Below are 20,694 nucleotides of genomic sequence, written 5' to 3'. Positions count from 1 at the left end.
TTCCTGCTGTATCTTCTATACATCAGATAATAGGTGTATTCTCCCTATTAAATCCTTTAAAAAGTGATTCAAGGTGTTAAAACTTCTTAAGAAAACACAGTCGTTGTAGCAGCTAAGCTAAAGAGAAATCCAGTCCATTGTCTTATTTGGCATTGGCCAAAGCACAGGTCTGGGGGAAAAAAATATATGTATAAACACTTGTATCTGGGGGCTGTCCGTGATCAATCACTTAACCCCAATTTAGGCTCTTCCTTGGTTATGAGGAGGTGCTCTGAGATTTTCTTTCAGTGAACTTGTCCAGTCAATTTCTAAAGGACAACTCCTTTTCTGACCACCTGGTTTTGGTAAAATATCTGCTTAAGCTAGATCAGGTTTTAGCTTTCACTCAGGATATGGACAGTAAGTTGCCTGATAACTGTTTGGTCTGAGATGTTGTGTGCATTTAGCATTTCTTTATTGGGCTTGTGTTCTGGTAAAGACAAACTTCTCCTGTCAGAAACTCCTTTTCTGAGAGGCAGGTGAGTAAATTACTTTAGAGCTTGATACCTCTTCTTCACCATTACTTTGAAGACAGACAGTACTTAAAAAAAACAAATTATGTTTTTATGGATGTTTTATGGACCATGGAAATGAAATCTGGCCAAGAGAGACCAAATGTGGTCTTGTTTGCAGCTTTTCAAATTAATTTAAGCACAGTACCTTCAGAATGAGGTGCACTCCAACAAAAAGAAGGAAGAAAGGAGTCAATGACACCGTGATCTTCGTAACTGGGGTTAGTTTCTATATTTTCTGTAAAGAGATAAATCAGTGGTCAGGAATGGTGAAACTTCATTTGGCTCTGTCTCTGCAGCATCTGCTCCAGCTTTGTATTTCATTTCTTGGACTCTTAGGACCAGGCTTGATTCTTAAGTTAATGAACTTTTGGACCTACATAAATGTGAAGGGAATATCCGTGTGCTAGCTGTGGAGATCTGGCTTAAAGCACCTATCCTGTGACCACAAAGTAGCTAAACACACATAACAAATGGAGAGTTGCTGTGCTTTGCCATGCCATGTTTGGCTCAGAAGTTGTAAATAAGATGCCTGGTCCATACCTGAACGTGGAGTGTGTATCAGCTTCCCCAGAGGGAGGCCCAGAGGTCCATCTCTGCCTGTATCCAGCAGCATGCGCTCACCCAGGGGTGTTTAAACAGGAAGACATACATGCATTGTAAACACAGGTGATTTAAAATAAACCTCAAAGTCTTCCTTTTTCTGTGTGAATGGTATGTAGCAGTGCTGCAGGTTTTGCATGCAACACAATTAAATGGTCCTGCTTCTCATTTTCTGAGAAGCAGACTCCAGCAGTTTAGCAGTCTTGTTAGTTAGGGCAGTGTGCTTTCTGTTCACGGGTGAGTGTAGGGTACCCCTTGGGGGTTGTTCTGTGGAGTATTGGGGCCCTCATTTGTTGGTCTGGGCCTAAAAAAATGTTCAGACCTTGGTAACTACCCCATAAGCTCTATGGGAAAGAGAGAACCAAATATATCAAAGTGCTTATGTGGCGTGTAGACTTCTTACAGCTGAGAAATGGTGTGACACACAGACACACACTTGGGATCTGTGGCTCTGCTCTCCCAGCTGCCAATGTCATGTCTCAGCAAAGGGGAGGTTGTAGCTTTTTTGAAATATATTTGGCAGTATGAGAGCTCATGATGCCTTTCTAGATAAGGCTGGAGTAACACAAACCCATGTTGTTCAAACATATTTCTATTTTCAGCACTCTGTCTTTATTGCTCATACCAAAGTCTAGGAGATAAAGCCAGAGTGTAAAAAATGCTTGTTCCTTTTTTCTTGTTCTGCTCTCTGTGTTTTGATTACAGAGATCTTGACTATATTTGATTTCATTACAGATAAATGCAGTTTTATTCATTACCATTTGCCATACCGATGGCAGGTATATAATGGGATCACCTGGAATGACCTTGCCATGATGGAGGACATTGAGAAGGCCTATTGTGACCCAAAAAACACCAGGTATAATGATGCTGGACTGCTTGCATAGAGTACTATTTTTGAGCCCCTGAGGAAAAGCTCTTGTTTTCTTCCTAAACATATCTGACTCAATAACTTCTGAGCTGCTCAGAAATCTGGCAGGATGTACAAATGAGAATTTTTCTTTTTAAAAAGACAAGTGATTACTTGGTAATACCACCCCATTTTTGTTCTAAATATAACACAAAAGTATATTACATTTAAAACCATATGAGGTAAAAGAAAGTGGGTGGAGTTTAGTATTTAGAATATTAATATTTCAGGTAATTAAGTTGAGCCTTTTAACATTTCACAGCTGGTGTTTCTCGATGTCTATTCCTTTTCCAATACTGCTAGTATCTAAATAATGTAACATTATAATATCAATATTGTGCCTAGAGAAATTTTATTACATGCCCTCTGTGTAAGCAGCCCATCTCTTTATTTTCTCTTTTTGTTTTTAAGAGAGTGCACTTTCCTTTTAACTCCCCCCTGAAGGCCTTACTGTAAACCACCTGGATGTGTGGGGGACCCCGAGTTTGGCCTTAATAAAATGGTGTGGTCATTTTGGCCTGTGCCTCTTCAGACAGCAGATGATTTAGATTTGCAACTTGACTAGGCTGCTGGATGATGCAAATCAGAAGATTCCCAAGAGGAGGCTGCTTTCAAAGTCTTTCTGCATGAGAGTTAATTTATCAAGCCTCCCATGAGTACGAGCCCAGGTGGCTTCAGTGGTGAATGCTATTTACAGACCTCAGAGCTGTGATCGCCTCCTCTGAAACCGCAGAAAAAGAACAAGGTGATAAGCTGCAGGTGCCTGCTGGCAAACTCAGTCATATACTTATAAAATTCTATTTTTGTACTGAGAAGAACTGTAACTAGGCTTATTTATTGCAGAAATACCTTTTGCCACATTGTATGAGTAGCCCCCAGACTCTGTAAAGCTGGCTGTGCAATATCTGGCTAGCGACTGAGGTGGCATTCAGTGTTTCATAGGTCAGTTTTGAGGCCTGGAAACAGCTGGCAGAGCTGCCATGCATGCTGTGGGAAGTACTCTTCTTTCAGGTGTAATTAAGTTCAGGCAGTCACCTTATATCAAAGAAAATTTCACCAACTTAAGCTGGAGATTAGAGAACAAAACATATACCGTGAGCTATAATGAACCTGAATTTCTCCTTACAGCATGGCAGATAGGAACATTAATTTCCAGGCAATGACTGCTGGTGGTTCATTGCTTCGGCGGCTCTCTACAGCATCATCAGTCACAAAACCCACATTTATACTGACCACAAAGTGGATTTGGTATTGGAGGAATGACCAAGGCCAGTGGATTGAATACGGAGAACAGGTGAGTCCACATCCTGTGCTTTGGATCACTGCTGAAGAAATGTGTGGAGCCTCTTCCCCCTTTCCCCTTTACTCAGCAAGGTTAACCAAGCAAATACTTGTGCTTGAATTTCACAGTGTCATGTAAAGCATTGAAGCTACAAATGTTCATAACCGATGTGATAAAATGATGACAGGCTGGAGGGGGGGGAACACACCTTATCTCCTTGCAGTGAGGTTCAGTGTGAATTATTGCCTTTCTGTCTGGATGATTTGTTACACCTGCTTTCCTGACAAAGACCTTGTTGTGAAACGCAGGAAAGCCCATCCAAAACCAGTGCAACTTGTTACAGAAATTTAATTTGTCTACATTTGTGTCTGTCATTACTAATTATCTATTTGTGTGTATGTTATGAGTGTTGGGTAATCACACTTTAGGCCACAATAGTTCAGGGTGGATTCCTCTTCGTCCTCTTTGCCTCTTCTTTCCCTCTACTCAAACTAGCTACCCAGGGTTTACTCATTACTCTTCTCTCTTTTTTTTTTTTTCTTCACCCCACCCAAAGGGAGAAGGGGACAGTGTGAACTCACCATCTTCTGATGTTATTGAGGATTTGTATCTAGCAGATCCAGCTGCCACCATACCTTTCAAGGCTGGCTTGTTCAATTACCAGCTGAATTTTAAAGGTACTCACTTATTTTAAATATTCTTATTTACAACTGCAGTGCTTTACAAGGACTAACTTGCAAGCTATCCCAGCTTTTAGAGGTCATGACTTCCTTTACTAACATTACCAGGTTTACTCATTAGAAGGGGAAGTGAGACTGTGATGGCCCAGAGGAAATTCCTGAACAAAAGTCACCTTCCCCCTTATTCCTTGATACTATCTGTACTCATGATGGATCAAAAATAAAAAAGATTAGCAGTCTTCTGGTAAAGTCACAGTTAACCTTAAGTAAAGTTAGTTAACCCTGAGAGTGGTAAAAATGAAGCATTGTTCTGCACTGCTGGTGCAACATTTAAAGAGCATGAATGACATAAGGGATCAAGCAAGTTAGGCTCAGGTTAAATAATGAGTTACAGGAAGGACACAAAACCTAGACAGGCTTTGTGCAGCTCTCCTTCAGCAGATAGAATTGACAATGACTATGCACTTTTCATTAATGAATGACTTTCATTAATTAATGGCCATATATTGTAGACTTACTCAAGACTTTTTCCTTCTCTTTTCTCCTCAAGATATGATCCAGACAAACGACTCTTTTAAAACTCAAAGACTGGTCCGCAGGCGACCAAAGTTTGTGTCTTCTGAAGATGTGCAGAAGATAAAGAAAGGGTAAATGATGCTCCTTTAAGTTGTTTTTTCATGTTTCAGAAGTAATTATAAGGCAAAGTGGTTGCCAGAGCAGGCAGTAAATGTGCAAATAATGCAGCTGTTGCTAAAAGAAAACATATCCATTTGACTGAACAGAAGCTATGTCACAAACTTCCAACTTGATGCATCACCTTGTTGATGGAGTACATGTCACTCCAGGCACCAAATCTACAGGCCTGGTTGTTTCTTAAAGAAGTGAGTAAAAGTGGACTGTGATAATGGAATGGCAGCACGCACAGGCCAGCTCACAGACTGAAATTGTCTCACATTTTCTTTGTGTTTTATTTTGTTTATTTTTATCTGTAGGAATTGGACAGCAGGGATGCTGCCAATTTCAATGTTCAGAGTCAGACTACATTTTCTAACACCTTTTCCGTCTGTTTGCAAACAGCGTGAGGGATTCTTCCATTCCAAACAAAACCTGCCCTGTCCACTGGGATCCATCTGCACAGCCTGACTTGGGCTACAAGGTATCTTAAAAAAATTTTTTTTGCCCCCAACCTCTTGTAATTCTGATGGAAAGGCATGATTCTCTAGGTGATCCTGCCCTGGCAGGGGGGTTGGTCTAGATGATCTTTCAAGGTCCTTTCCAACCCCTAAGATTCTGTGATTCTGTGTGATTCCAAGGAAGATATTGCTTAACTGAAGCAATTGTAACTGAATAGATGTGAAATCAGAGGAGGGATTTCTTGGGTGGTTGTGCTAAATATAATCTCCCATAATCTCCCAAGAGCTCCTGACAAAAAGTGCTGAATTCCCACAAACTTAATCTGCATTTTAGGCATCTATCTGCATGCAAAACCAAGCCTCAGTGAAATCAAGACAAAAAGATTCACTATTAAAATTACTTACTTTGGTGACTTGGTGGACCAGTTAAGCAAGGGGCTTCTAGGAAGGGTATTTCTTCACTAGAGGCTGGGCTGAGACCAAATCCTTTCTGTGTAAGCCATTAAAAAGCCACCCAGTAATAATACCTTATTGGCTGTTGGTGGATAAATTCTAGATTGGAGACCTAGGAAGAAAATCTCTGCGTGTTCTTTCAAGTCACCCAGTACTGTCACATAGACCACAGACAAACAGCCTCACGGGATGGCTGAAGTAGTCGCAGCAAATAGTATCTAAAAACATTTGCAGTGATCTCTTCAACAAAACAAAACAAACCCCTGCCAGCCCAAAGTCTGTGTTCCTAATTGTTCTACAAAGACCAAAAATGTGCAGGTATTTTTTAAATTACTAGTACTAGTGGTATTGAGAAGCAGTCCTTCTGAAGAGCAACACAGACTGTGAAAGTACTACAGTATGCTGAAAAAAAGGCTTTTCGGTGTTGCACTTGTCCTTTTTTTAGTGGTTTTGAGCCTGATTAAGATACGTAGACACATAATGTGGAGCATAAGAGGTTTTCCTTGTGAACTACCTCACAAAATCTTGTATGATGCTGACCATGTTCTATTGGCACAACTACCTTGATGGTTAGGGACAAGACAGAAGTAACATCTCGTTTCCAGAAGGAAACCAGAGGTTGATGGAGAACTCTGTTGCTATTCTCACTCTTTTAATATTTTATTTTCCCTAGTGTAGTTACATTGGCCCCATGAGGGCCAGAAAGATCTTACCTTTTAACTTTCATGGTCTGATTTCTGCTGTTCTGCTTTGTGCTGAATGTTTCATTTTACCTTGACTCTTGTGTTGGATTATGCCTTCCTCAGTGGAATGCCTGTATCTGGCTATGTGTGTATATAGAAAATTTATCTAAATACAGTTCTGATGAAAAATCAATGACTAAAATTTAAGTCAACTGCTCTGTACATTAGCCCCCTTCAAATATATGTTCTTCACAATTGGCAAAAACTCCTAATTTTTCAAGATTGTAGATTGTGTCAGTGAAAGTGTCTGGCACCTGCTGAATGAACTAACACGGAGATTGTGTGGAAATCTGGCAGCCGGACCTTTCGAAGATTAGGGCCTGTGGTATTTTGAGCTCTGTCAAGATAACAAAAGATACAGATAATGAGCTCTTCCCTCGGCTTATCAGCAGCTTAATTGATTGAATTTTTCAAAAGAATTCCAGGAAGACATATGGATCAGTTCCTTATAGGTCTCCGAGTTGTATGTACTTAACTTCTTATCTTATTTGCTCTGAAAATTTCAGTCTGAATTTGAGTTGAGTCCATTTTTTGGGGTGGTTCTGGAGTTACTGAGGTGTGAGAGGCTTTGGAATGCAATGTGCAGATCCACAGTATTGCTGGTGGTGCTTGTGGAGATGCATGAAATGGAAGGATCATCTTGTTTCTCAGAGCTCTGTTTGCTTGCTGAGTTGACACCTAAGAAAACCATCTCTTAACTTGTAAACCGAGCGCCTTTCATAGGAAAGGAAAAGGTAATTCTGAATCTAAATGTGACAAAGGCCACAGTACCTGTTGGTGCCAAAAGTGAAAGCCTGGGCTACATTCAATATTTGTGTGGGACCTTAAGCTTGTTTTTTTGCAGTAGGTTATATTGGGACTGGCTGGGATTCTGCATGCATGTGGTGACCATCGTAACATCTGACAGTTGCGACTTGACGAGTTTCCTTCTCTTCAGACATTGACAAATAATCCTGGCAAAATTTGCTGCGCTGGAAGTGATGCATTTTAAAAAGGAACACCTCTCTGAGATAGGGAGAAAGTAATCTTTGCTTAAAAAGAGCAGCTCTATGTTTTGGTAACCTTGCTTATTTTTTTTTTTTAGTGTTGCAGTGTCTTCATATGTAAGTCATTTAGAAGCGGTTTTATAGCAAGTAGAGTGTGTGAAATGCACAATGGAAATTGGTAACGCCAATTGGAAATGCAGTGTGAATTTCTCCTGTCTTTATTTAACAGATAAAGTGGAATTAGTAGTTGGTAAACCTTTTGAAAAGAAAAAATAATAATTAATAATAATAATAATAATAGTCTTGGAACTTCATGCTGGGTTTTAAATTTTATCTTTAAACTATGACTGAGAAATGTGTGCAAGGAATGTGTGGGTTTATATCAGGTCTTTGTGAGGCTGCTGAGTTGCTGAGTCTGTCATGCATGCCCACGGTTGCTGTGCTGTACCAGGAATGGGAGCTGATGCAATGTGAGGAGTCTATTTGTGTACTTCATAGTCACTCATTCTAGGTGGCCCACTTGTCACGAAGACAAACGATGCTGCTTCCAAAGCCTACGTTAACCAGAGGTCAAGGTTTGATACCACAGAGCACTGTTCTTAGAGGTGATTGCCAGGGCAGTGATTCTTTCTCTGCCTCAGCACCACCACTGCTTGATAGTGGGTTAGCAAATGCTCGTGCTCTCTAGGATTTTCTTTTTTTGATCTGAAGATGAAAAGAGCTAAAAAAAAAATCATGTTATGAAGTATTGACCTGAAATAGCAATGTGGTTTTACCCTTTATTAGCAGGGGAAAGAAGGGCAATCCCATGAAGGTTTCATGCTAAAGAGAATTGGCTTTGTTGGTTGGAGGCTGTCACATGATAAAATAATTGAAGTACCTTTCTTACAGGATTAGGCCTTGTATCGTGTTGCTGACCCTCTGTTTTACGCAGGAAGGTTACGGTTCCCCAGTAAAAGATGCAACACAGCAAAAGCACATTCATAGTCTAAATAAGAACTATTTATGTATAGATAAAAGATGTACTAGTGAAATGTAGTGACGTAAATTTCATCTTGTAGGTGGTGGTGAGCAACTGGAGCTGTGGTGTCACAGAGCATGTAGATAATAAATACTCAAATTGTTTTATGTGTTGTGTTGTAAAAGCAGCTTTGGAAAGTACGCTTGTACTAAGGCATGGGAAATTTCATTCAACCTTGTAAAAGCTTTTAAATAAATTCAAATAAATAATTCTTCCTTGTGCAGCTGACTTCTTTCTCAGTCCTTAGAAGACCTGCCTGTGATAGGCCTCTTTGTCAGTAAGTGCTTCGTGAACAAACTGGTCATCGTCTCCAGAAAAACACTATTTTTATGCAGCTGTAAAATACAAGTCCTATTTTCTCTCCTCTCTGAACTTGGCCTTCTAAAATGTGGAGCTTTTGCCTGACAGGTTAAGATGCTGATTTCATGTTACCTTCTAGGCTGACCGCAGCTTTCCTGCTGTTTTTTTTACGTGGGGTAATTGGGCATTTCACTTTAAGCCATCTCCAGTCTCCACTTGGCTTAGGCAGTCCTAAAATGGAAAGTATTACCAAGTGGCATCAGTCTGCCAGCATTAAGCATTTTCAGTCAAGTTTATAGAAGAGAAATGTTTGGAAGATTAAAGACACAGATTATTTTGGAGAAAAAATGGAAAGTCTACGCATGACATGAGCAAGCAGAAGACCTTGAATCATGTTTTAATTATGTTTTACCTTTTCTTTGGGAAGAGTGCACATTCCTTGGTGTACTTTCAAATACCAGGAGTGTGGATAAGCAGACTGTATCCTTTAGAAAAGGAGGAGATGTATTTGCATAAGCAGATATTTAGTGTAACCTTCCTCTTAGAATCGTAATTGTTTTCCTATGTTTAGAAGTGTAGCCTTTTTTTCTTAAATCTATATTTAAGTGCAACTTTCCAAGTTTTAACTTTGAGAAGTTAAGGAGTTATGATGTTGAGAAGTTGTATGCATTTTGTTTGTTTCATTTTTAATAGCTGAATCTCACTTATATGTCTGGTTACAGATGATACCGTTATCGAACATCTTTTGTTCTTAATCAGCTTTTTTAATAAAACTAATTTTATGTGGAATAATCAGTCAGGTTTTCTTCTTGAAATTACTTTTTCATTGACATGGAAAGTTACAAGTGTCAGTTCTTACTTGGAGATTATAAATATTTAATGAATTCTTTTGCTTTTAGCATCCTTCCTGAAGAGTTGAGGTGTCTTTGCAAACAGGAATGACATACTGATTAACATGTTGAATGTCTGTCCTAAATATTCACATAGTCACAATCTAAAGCATTCAATTAACCTTCATAAGTGTGGTTTGGGAACCTTCCTGAAAGTATATCTGCTGTAACTAGGCTTCTGCATATCACAAGTTAACTGAAGGCTCATGTCTTCTTTTGCTTTGGTTTATATTTTATAGGCAGTGATGATCAGTAATACAACATCTGAATACAACAATATAAAGCAGCTGTTTCTTCAGACTATGAGAAGCTACAATGTTCTTAAAATACAGAGGATTCAGAATCCATCCCTCTGGAAAGTGTTTCAGTGGTTAGTACTTGTTTTCTCATCCTTAAGGGGAGGGAGTCTCCCAGAGCTGATCTCCTGTACCACCACCTTAGGGAAGGAAAGATGTTACCAGTCATGCTAAAGGGCAGGTGATATTTCCATCTTAGGCATAGTTTCAGGAGTGAGATAAATTGTCTAAGGGCTTCAGAGAATGCCATGCTTCTGGGGAGGGAGGTTCCCTTTGCAAGACTCTTTGGAAGAGGAGGGAAGGGGTAAGGATAGAAAGACACAAAGGACACAGAATTGGGATGAGGATACCCACAGTGATGTGGAATAGCATATTGCCTCAGGGATTGAACAGTAACTGCCTACTGCACTCATCTTCTGTCTATTTAAGGTTTCTTCAAGAGTTTGAATACCCTTGTGCAATGAAATAAGGATTCACTGAGAAAGAATCCTTGTGTTTAAACTTAATGATCTCTGAGTTCCAGAGATCCTTTCTGGTTTCCAACATCTGCATCCATGATACTGAACTTCATGTACTTATGCCAAGCAGGGTACCAACAGAATTGAGCTGGTGCTAGTGACAATAAAAAAAAGATGTTGAAGTTATTTTGGTAGCAGATTAATCTGTTGCATAGAACTGTTGTCTAGTTAAAAAAAAAAAGCACAGGTACTTAGCAGAAGTATTCAAGGACTGTATGGAATGGTAACAGTGAGGAAAAATACTGCTCTGTTAAGTAGTTTCACCTGTGAAGTGACTGAACACAGGAGGCTATCAGTAATAATTTCATAAAACCTTTTTATCTAAGAAAACTTAGGACACTTCCAAGCAGGTAATAGTGCATACTTTTTATTGTTACTCTCCTCCAATGAGATAATTAAGCTAAGCAGGCAGAGTTTAGTACTGCCAAGTTCTCAGTGAGCAAATGTCATTCAATTGCTCTTAACTTTTCATTTACACCATTTAGAGGTTGGAAGGATTCTCCTCTCTTCTTGGCTCTGTTGTTTACTTTGTAGATGGTCCCTTACTGAAGAATATTACTGTTCTGTCTGCTTCAACAGCTTCTGAAAACCTGTGAGGTGTATGGGTGCTGTGAAAAAAAGTGATGGGAGACACTAGTTGAGCCTTCCATCAATTTCTTTTGATACTGGTCATAGCACAGTCAGACTCTGGCCTAAAAGTAAGGTTTTCAGTGGTGAAAGAGGGCTCAGTTTCTCTCCTGGCTCTGTCTCCTCAGCTGCATTGATCTCCTTGAGGGGCAGGAGCTCAGGTTATATGGCAGCTTGAGTTCACTAAGGGAATGAAGAAGCTGCCTTTAGCTCCTACCCACTGCTGGAGCATGGAGGGTCTCCACTTAGCACAGGTTCCACTCTGCGAAGAGTCTGGGGGTGGGAAGGGACAGAAGACACAAAAGCTAAGCTAGTAGGACCCAACAGAGGACCAGAAGGTTGGTACAGTGGAGATGGTAATTCTGTCAGTGCTTACTTAAATTAACTGAAGGAAGCCAGAATTATCTGGGATTGCTGGGTAGTGGTATCAGTATATTGCTCATCTTGTAATTGTTCATTGTACTGCTAGTCTGTCTCATCTTCCAAGCTAAGGGAGGAGAAGGCAGGCTGGAAATCTCATCCAGCTGACATTTACATGTAGGTTATATATGTTCCTTCCATGGCTCACACTCCTCTCCTGCATTTTTCTGTTAGGCAAAAGGAGCAGATGAAAAAGCAAAATGGAGGGAAGGAAGTAACTGAAAGGCTCCTGTTCTTTGGAACCAACATTGCCTTCATAGAAACCATCTGCATTCACAATTTTGACTGGAGAATTTGTGGAAGCAATGGAGCTAATTATGGAACTGGTAGGTAGGAAGTGACTCTGTGCTAGCTGTCTCCTTTGCTTGCACTAGTATCAGAGAAGTCTTAAGTTTTTAATTCTGTAACTATAGGGTGAAAAAAGAGGTAAGAATTGGTATTATGATCTTCCTCTGTCTGGAGAAGACAAAGATTTGCATTGTGCGGGGGTACATCTTTTCACCAGGTGTTAATGTAGGAATTTGAAAAAGCCCCTATTGCTGTAGGTGAGATCTTTAGAAGGCTCCAGGTCATAACTTGAACTTGCTAGAGAAACGGCCACTAGTCTTCATGGCAAGGAGCAAGAAGACTGTGCATTCCCTCTGTACGAATCTGGAAGGTCCTCAGGTTTTCCTGCCTATCCCTCTCATCATAACATACATACTTGTAGTGGTTTTGCAAGTTTTGGTCTTTTAAAATTTATTCCTAAAATAGTAAATTCTGAATGGAAATTATGTGGTGCAACCCTTTCTCTTGCAAAAAATGTCTTTGGTATTATGTAAACTGAGTAAAAGCAGACCTGAAAGTTGGGTCAGAACCTCCTGAGGAACAAGGGGCTGCTCAGCGCTTCTCTGTGCCACTTTAGGTCTGTCAGTGTCTGCTGTCACTTGGTGCCAATTCCTCATAACCATGTTTTCCTATCATTTTCTAGGAAGTTACTTTGCTAGAGATGCTTCCTACTCCCATGTATACTGCCAGCCTGCAGGGAAAACAAACACCATGTTCGTGGCTCGTGTGTTGGTTGGAGAGTACGTTAAAGGCAACGCAGCCTACGTTCGCCCCCCGATGAAGTCTGGTGACAAGCATCAGTTTTATGACAGCTGTGTGGACAATGAGTTTAGTCCCTCTGTTTTTGTTGTCTTTGAAAAAAATCAGATTTACCCAGAGTATACAATAGAGTATAAGAAGGAGGAGGAAAAGAAGGAGGAGAAGAAAGTGGAGAATAAGGAGGAAAAGAAAGAGGAGAAGGCAGAGAAGAAGGAGGAAAAGAAAGAGGAAAAGAAGGTGGAAAAGAAATGTATTGTGTCTTAGAGATCACAGCTTTTTATCTTTTCTGTTTTGCAGGTGTTCTTACACCTGGTGACCTCTTTTTTTTATATAGAGTCCTTTGGAATGTTAATCCAAAAACTTTCTGTATTGAGGAGAGCTGGCAAGTCAGATGTTGCATTTGTTGAGACTAATTGCCTTGTTTTCTCCTCTTCCTCATGTAGGTGTAGCATAGACATTTGCACGTTTGCATACCCACAGCAGAAAAATCAGTCATGGGATGGGAAAGAATGTTGCAACTATTGTGGGTAAATAACTGTAAATGCATTTTCTTAGAAATAGAGAGGACTTCTCTTTACAAACAATTCAGTTAAGAGGAAAGTTAACAGTCCAGTAGTTTTTAGGCAAACTCTACTATTTTTATTAGTCAAAGATTCTTTTCAGTACAGAATATGGCTGTTCTTGATCCTCTTGTCTATCACAATTTTAAACAAATCACTGTAGGTAAGAATGACTTGACAGTTTTTGAAGTGCTGTTTATTAGTGCTGGTACTAGCTTCAAGTTTAAAGTGGTAAAACAAAACCAAAAACAGTTTACAAAGCTTATTTTAAACCCACGTTTTAAGTTGTCAAGCGGAAAAGTTTCCGCTTTATGATGGCAGCTGCTGTTTGGATCAGAAAATTCCTGGAGTTGGGTCAGATTCTTTTTGCACATCTGCAGTAGCTTGCTTTGAGACCTATACAGAAACAGAGCACAAGTGAAACTGTGCAGATCACAACCTGTGAGTAAGCAGGTACTAAAACTCGGTGGTTTAGCTGCAACTGATGCCATAGGTATATAAAGGCCGTGTCACAGCCAACCAGGCTTTCAGCCAAACGTGGCCACGGATTTTTCTCAATATCAACGTTTGTTTAGCAAATGCTATAGGGCAGGAGAAACACCCTGAGAAGCACTGCTGTTTTCTGTCCTATTTGCATACATAAATTTTTGCAGTTCCAGAAATATGCCATGCCTGGAAGGGACCAGTTAGGCTCTCTCGGGGCCAGTGGTAGAACTGCTGTCCTAAGACACTTCATTTACGTGTTTTGTTGCCACTATTGTGTTGGGCAACTCACTGGGAACTCGCTGACAGGTGTAGTTTGTGTTTCAGGGTGTTTGTGGGTGATCCTGGATACTGCTTCCTTGGATTGTCAGTGATGTACAACCCTAATAATGGTGGCTAAGCCTTTTTTTTAATGATTACTTGCTTTTAACTGTCTTGAAAATATAGAAACTGTAGTGAGTTTTAATAAGGAATTTGTAAGTTAACCGAACTTGAAGACCCTCTGTACAACGATGTCTTACTCAGGCAGTCTAGCTGTTAAGGGGGAAACTTGCTGAGGACAGAGCAGCAGTGATTTCTCCATTCAGACAAACTTTACAGCAACACCAGTAGCCTCCCAGTTATTTGCATCTTTGATACAAACCTGTCAATCACATGTACTACTCAAAGTTTGCAAGTTACCAAAAGGAAAAGAGAGTATGTAAAACTACGAAACCTAATTAAAATTACTGTCTTAGAACTAAATGAAACATCAGTAATGCATTAAAAGTGGAAGATTTTACTACTTCTAAGTGTCTCACTTTTGTTTGCCTGTAGAGTTCCTGAATCCTTGAATTTTGCCATATATTTGCAAATAAAATGTTTAGATTTCCTTTTTTGCTTGCTAGTGTTTTGTCTCTGTGGAAGAACTTGTGGTAGAATCAGCAGACAGTGAACGAACCGCTTCAGGCACGTGCTGTGTCTTCCTTGCCATCTGTTTCTAGGCCAGGGAACTGCATGGATGTAGTTGTGCATCTTAGTGGAGATGCTTAGCTAACTATGAAGGATGGAACACAGTCTGATTCATGGAGAATGTTTCTGTAAATGAACTTCCTCAGATACCCTTCAGTGCTGTGGTAATTTGGTTGGATTCCATGCATTTAAACAGCTGCTCTGAGCAGCTGTTCAAGTCCTAAAACAAACAGGAAAAGAGTAAGGTGAAGAGCAGACCTACTGGTTCTAATATGCAGTAGTCAGGTACTGATTTATTTTAAGGTTGTACTTTTTTTTGTTATCTAGATCAGTGACTTTCAAAGGTTCTGAACTAAGCACCTGTGAGACACCTGGCTGTATGGTGACAATTTGAAATCAGTCCAAACCACAAAAATCTAGAGGAAGGACAAGGGAAAAATACAGGTACTCAGTGCTGTGCTTCACATTTTTCAAGAGTGCTTCCACAGGTCTGGCAGGAAATGCTGCCAGGTGGGGTACAACTCTGGTGCACTGGATATTGCCTGTTTAACCAGCGGCAGTGTTGGGACTGCAGATGAGGGCTGCCCTGGGGAAGGACTGGACTCTAGATAACTGAGCCAGAGAGGGAAGAAAGCTAGAAAATAACACATATTCTGAATACAGGAGGTTGGAGGATGAAGAAAAAAAAAGATCAGTCTTCCTCTGCTGTTTGAGCCTGGCACCAGGAACCGTGTGTGAGAGGAAAGGCGTGGTGCCTTGTGTGGCACCTCTGTAGCCACTGGTACTGTTCCAGGTCTTGCTGCAACAAGAAGAGCAAACCAAGCCTGTTTTCATCATCATGGACAGAATTATGGAAGTAATTGTGGTGTTTTTTCACCCCTAGTGACTGAGCAGCTACAAAAAGGTCAGCAGAGTCCTTGGTCAAGTTCTTTCTGTTCTCTTGTTCTTCCCACTGAGCAGCTTGTTAATTACTTTCCATAATGGTAAAATTATTCAGCATAGCATAGTGAAACAAGACAAGGTGGTTTGAGTATTTTAGATAAGTTGAAGGCAGAAAACCAGAAGTTCTCACTTATAGGCAAAATGTGTATTAGTTGAATGAAAAAGCTTTCAGTCACATTCATGGAAGCAGACAGCACACACCGTTACTGCTTCATGAATTAAGCTGAGCAACCCATTTAAAAACTTTACCCAAACGTGCAAAGAAGTCATACACTCACTGCTCAACTGAGCACATCTTTGAATTTATTGATGTAAAGCGGGTAAAATTCTCAATCACAATATGTAAAAAGTACTACATACGTCATTCTTAAATTTGTGTAGCAATGGATCACACAAACTACACACTTTGTGAACAGCCAGCAGATTTCTCAGGCTTTTGGTTCCCTAAGATTTGTTATATTCCTTGAGTAAAAAGTTCCCTAAGAAATTGCATGCAATGCACTAATTAAAAAATAACAGTAAAAATCTAGTATAACTTTAGCCATGATTGGAAAGATAAAGCAATTACACAGCTGAAGAAGAGGGAAGTACAACTGTCCACAAGATTGAAAAGGCTGCAGGTGAGGATGCAACACCCTGACCTACTTTCACAAATTATCATTCCTTTAAAAAGATCTTTTTTTTACCTCACATGAGGGCTGGGGGAAGAAGGGTAGCAGCAAGGCACATCTTACTCCTCCAGGCAAGAACTCCAGGAGCAATGCAGGGCCAGCCATGAAAGTGCTTTTTTAGGTCAAAAAGAAACTGTATGTGGGATGGGGCTGCTCTGGGACATGGAGAAGTGCCTGAGCGTGACAGGAAGGAGGGGCAGGTATGTGTGTGTCCAGGAGAGCTTGCAGATGTGATACCAAAGCCAGAGCTCGGGAAATTGAAGAGTATGGCATTTCTATTCAGGAATAATAAGGAGGCATTAGTTCAGTTTTGATTTGAAATACCCTTTCCCCCTTATTTAGGAATTTCTGGGTTAATGCTGCAAAATAGCTGCTATGCTGCAAGGATCCAGAGATATATGGCTCATATTGTGCCTCATTTGCAGCACCAAAGCTTGTCATATCACTTGGGGCATGATGAAGCTTTGTGTCAGTTCCTTAGCTCTCTTCCTATGGAGGAGCACCCTTCCAGTCTTTACCAGCTCTGAGATGCCTCTATAAAGTGTGTGCTTTAACATCAGTTTTAAACTCTACTTTTTCTCACAGAAAGGGACTCGTGATATTGAGATGGTAATAAGGCCTGACTTTCCAAAACCTGAGGTAAGCACAAAGACACCAGTCCCAACTCCCGTTCAGAGGCAATACTGTTTTAGCTGAAATCCAGGCTTTTCCTTTTTTTCTGAAAGATTTAAAAAAACAAAGGGAGCACCCATATTAGAACAGTTCTGGCCAGCTTGTCTGGTTTCATTCACTTAGTAATTCAGAAAGCTCTGAGGTGCTATACTGAAGGGAAAAAGGTTAAAATTTTTTGAGCAGAGGTGTAAAAACATGCCCCTGGAAAGAGATCCTGAATGCCGACAGATCTGTAATGCCAGCGTCTGATTCATGCCTGATTGGGCTGGAGGCTTGATATGGAATTGACTTCATGCCTGTAGTGGCTCTTGCAAATTGGGTCAATGAATGACAGAAATCCAGGCCCTGTTACAGTGCTGTACATCATCAGGCTCAGAGGGAACTTCCAGGGAAAGATACCAGAAAATCGGTGTCCAGAGATGCTTCAGAAAGCTGTGATTATCAGCAGTTCATCTTCCTACTTCCTTGTGGAATCACCTAAGATACAGCCTCCTGAAATACAACAACTTTCTACTTATTTTAAGGAAACTGTGGTCAGATCTTTAACTCATAAGGTACTCAGAGGGAAGGTTTATGCCATTGAATGAACAGCTGCTGCCTTCCTCATGAGTCGCTCTGTCATTGGTGAATTTGGTCTCATCACATCACGTTCTCTCAGGAGGCACCTGAGAAAGGAGGAGAGGTAGGAGAGAAATGGGAAGAAGGTCATGAGTACAACATCAGTTTTCCCCTAAGATCACCAGCAGCATCCTTGTGAGAGGAGGAAAACAGCACCTAAGGACCTGTTCCTGAGGTGCAGATTTCCCTTATTTGGTCTTGGCACTAAGTTTAGGCAGAAGAGCATTCTTTTCAGTGCTGAGAGACTGAAAATGAGCACTCAGAGATCAGAATGCACAAAAGAATAACTCTGATATTTTATCTAATTTTTATATATTTAAAAGGGACCTCAGGAGGGGAGCAGACAAGGTCCATGGATCCACTGTCCCAGAGATCCTTTCTTTTAACTGCACAGGCAGACCCAGTCAGCACATTTCAACAGAACTCAAAATGGGGGAATAAGCAACATCTACAATTTCTACCAACCAAGGCTCTTGTGATTTGTACTAAGGCCATGTCACAGATCAGGCTCTGGGAACCTTACTTCCCAGTAAAACAGGTGTCATCATTAGGATAGATTTGATTTTCAGCAGCTCACAGAAGCTGAGCCATCCCCTAAGTAGACTGATCAACCGGCAGAAGGCCACATTTTAAGTTAGAACCATTTGAAAATCAACTGCCCTTGAACAAAAACAGATCATTCACGCAGACCATAAGAGTGTACACTTTTGGAACTGGAAGCTAATTTACTTTTTATCCTAGTTAAATGTTGCTACATTTAACATAAATGCTGATGCATAATTGTAGCCTTAATTAAGTGGTTTGAGTATATTCACTACTTCTTTTAGTAACAGAACTACTTTCACAAATATTTATCAGGAAAAATACCCACCTTGCAAGGTTTTGTTTGGCTTGTGACTTAGAATTTAGAGCAGCATGAATCAATAACTGGCTGAAAACATCTCTCTGAAAAAAGAAGTCAGCAAAAACACAAAGTAGTAAGTAAGTTATAAAGTACTGCTGGTTACAGTGTCTTGTTTGCCAAATTATTAAAACAACTGAGGAAGGAAACATATCAACAAGAAAAAATGAATAGCCAGCACTACTAATACGTGTTTGCAAGTGGGTTCAATCACAAGCACAGTTTAGCTTTTCACTTTCTAAGAATGAACTGGTGTTAATAATTAAGTGCCTAGTGGAGGCTAAGGAAAGATAATTAAGTCACGTCAAAAAGCCTTTTATTGATGTCCTTTACCTGAGCATTACTGCCTCCTATTTGGATGAGTTGATAACGGATTGGGTACAGCAGGTCTACAGCTTTATCACAATTCCCATTTTCAAACTCTACAAAAGCCTGGCACAGTGGCAACCCCAAGCTAGGAGCCAGGGAAAGCTCATGGTCTTCACCAGGTGCTCTGTAGAAGGAGAAAGTGGTTAACTCCCAAAAGTCAAGTTATAAATACGCATATTTCGGTGCCAGTCTGTCACTGCCTCCTGACAGAATCTTCTTTTACCACCCCCTAGTACATTTCAGGTACTTTATTCAGATACTATATTTTGGTGTGGTTATGTTACTTTCAGCTTTTTGTCTCTCACTAATAATACATTTTCATTCTTCTGAATATATCCATAAGGTAAAGTGTAACACCTCCTGCCTCTGCAATAAATACTTTTTGGCTAGAAAAAGTAAGCAAAGTGCACATTTCTCTTCTGATGACCTCACCAGAACATCCTGCAGCTAGTCCTCTGACTGTCCTCATCTCTGCCAAAAGTAGCTATCAGTCCCTTGCAAACAGTTCCAAATAATAACCTTGCAAACCAGCTCGCTGTGCAGCACAGTGCCTGACGGTTCTTGAAACACGAACTGCATTCCCAGCAACAGCTCTCCAAGTCACAGCTCTCCAAGTCTGCTCTCTCACCCTGCCCATGACTTCCCACAAACAGCAATGGATTTTAGCTAGCTCTTAAGTTATTTTTTTTTTTTTTATCCTTCTGTTTTAGTGCTTGTACCCTAACCTGCCTAAGAGTGGAGGAGGCATACAGCATGAGAATTTGCCATGGAAGAAAGTATGCATTCTAGTAGGCATCCTTGTCACTACTTAAAAAAAAAGGTAAAAATACAAATGACCACACTGTAGCTCTTTGGTCTACAGGCAATCCCTGCATTGCACCATGTGGAAGTGTGGTTTTCAGCTGCTACAGAAGGACCTGGCTGTGATCAGGTCTTGGCAGTGCCATTTCCATGCCAAGAGGTTGGCTGGCAATAGGAGGAGAAGAACGCTTTCTATCCCAAGCAACAGAAATTATTCTTGAGAATACAGAGCACAGTTTCGTGCCCTAAGTTCCATCTGTTGTTTGGAATGGATTTTTTGATAAACTTTCCAATTAGATCTTGCAACAACAGCTGAGGGTCCCACTCCCACACTAGTACCTTAAATTTACCAAACACAGACTCTGTGCTCTCCTTCCTCAGTATCACACACCTCCCATTTTTTCCACTAGGTCAATGCTAACTTCCCAGTACGCAGTGTTGCCCTATGTGTTTATCATTCCTTAAACAAAATATGGCATCCTGCAAAGTTATAAATGCTCAACAGATACACATTTTACATAAGTAGTTTGAGATAGTTAACGATGAAGATGACAAAGCAATTCTTCATTTAAACCTTTGTTCCTGCTCTCTGAGAAGATGCAGAGATGGAAAATTATTTTTCTTTTTCTTTTGTAACTGACCTGTAGTATCTTTCCATGAAGAACAACCAACACACCCTCTGCATTAACTAACGCTGCCATCCATGAAAATACGCATGTGATACCAACCACCAGAGAGCGCCATGGAATACTTTCCAAAAAATTCTGGTCAACTTTCAATTGCAAAGACTAAGGGAAAAACAGTAAGGAAAAGCCAAGAGTGACTGTTGCTTGTGCCAAGTTTTATGACTGCTTTTTTAACAAATGCAAAATGCATCTTGGGTATCACTTGGTTAATACATATTTGTGAGACATACATATTAACCCGTTAAGCCAATCGCTGAGATAATCCCTTCATCTTAGTCTTTTTTCTCAAATAATAGATTTCATTTTTATAATACTTCAAACTACACCTAAATATGTTCAGCTGTATTACTACAAAAGGCTGAAGCCATAGGCAAAAAGAAGCACTGGGTGAAAGGGTAAGTAGCATATACTCATTAAAGTTTTCCTGAAGGGGTGTGTATTTGCAGTTTCATATACTTTATATATATATATATATATATATATATATATATATGCTTGCATATATTTCTATATCTCTATAAAATATATTCCACTTTTATAC

At 40.2% G+C, this 20,694-nt stretch overlaps 2 protein-coding genes across 2 annotated transcripts in view; one reads left to right on the top strand and one right to left on the bottom strand.

Annotated features, from left to right (window-relative positions):
- The window catches only part of LOC104393520 (poly [ADP-ribose] polymerase 12-like), a 34,583-nt gene extending 21,768 nt beyond the window's left edge, over positions 1 to 12,815 (top strand). Inside the window, exons 6-14 of the mRNA XM_010003022.1 lie at positions 1,890 to 2,013; positions 3,193 to 3,358; positions 3,903 to 4,023; positions 4,577 to 4,673; positions 5,104 to 5,182; positions 9,792 to 9,922; positions 11,588 to 11,739; positions 12,384 to 12,630; positions 12,797 to 12,815. Coding sequence (XP_010001324.1) covers positions 1,890 to 2,013; positions 3,193 to 3,358; positions 3,903 to 4,023; positions 4,577 to 4,673; positions 5,104 to 5,182; positions 9,792 to 9,922; positions 11,588 to 11,739; positions 12,384 to 12,630; positions 12,797 to 12,815 — 1,136 coding nt within the window. The remainder of the gene's footprint in view (positions 1 to 1,889; positions 2,014 to 3,192; positions 3,359 to 3,902; positions 4,024 to 4,576; positions 4,674 to 5,103; positions 5,183 to 9,791; positions 9,923 to 11,587; positions 11,740 to 12,383; positions 12,631 to 12,796) is intronic.
- Positions 12,816 to 17,349: 4,534 nt separating this feature from the next.
- Positions 17,350 to 20,694, bottom strand: part of TTC38 (tetratricopeptide repeat domain 38) — a 15,829-nt gene continuing 12,484 nt past the window's right edge. Inside the window, exons 11-13 of the mRNA XM_010003021.1 lie at positions 18,631 to 18,790; positions 18,268 to 18,341; positions 17,350 to 17,443 (exon numbers count right to left, since the gene is read on the bottom strand). Of these exons, the coding sequence (XP_010001323.1) occupies positions 17,350 to 17,443; positions 18,268 to 18,341; positions 18,631 to 18,790 (328 nt within the window). The remainder of the gene's footprint in view (positions 17,444 to 18,267; positions 18,342 to 18,630; positions 18,791 to 20,694) is intronic.

Source organism: Chaetura pelagica, unplaced genomic scaffold, assembly GCF_000747805.2.
Source record: "Chaetura pelagica isolate M959 unplaced genomic scaffold, ChaPel_1.0 scaffold117, whole genome shotgun sequence".
Classification (NCBI taxonomy): Eukaryota; Metazoa; Chordata; class Aves; order Apodiformes; family Apodidae; genus Chaetura; species Chaetura pelagica.
The sequence above is the reverse complement of the archived record's forward strand: the minus strand, read 5'-3'. Positions and strand labels throughout refer to the sequence as shown.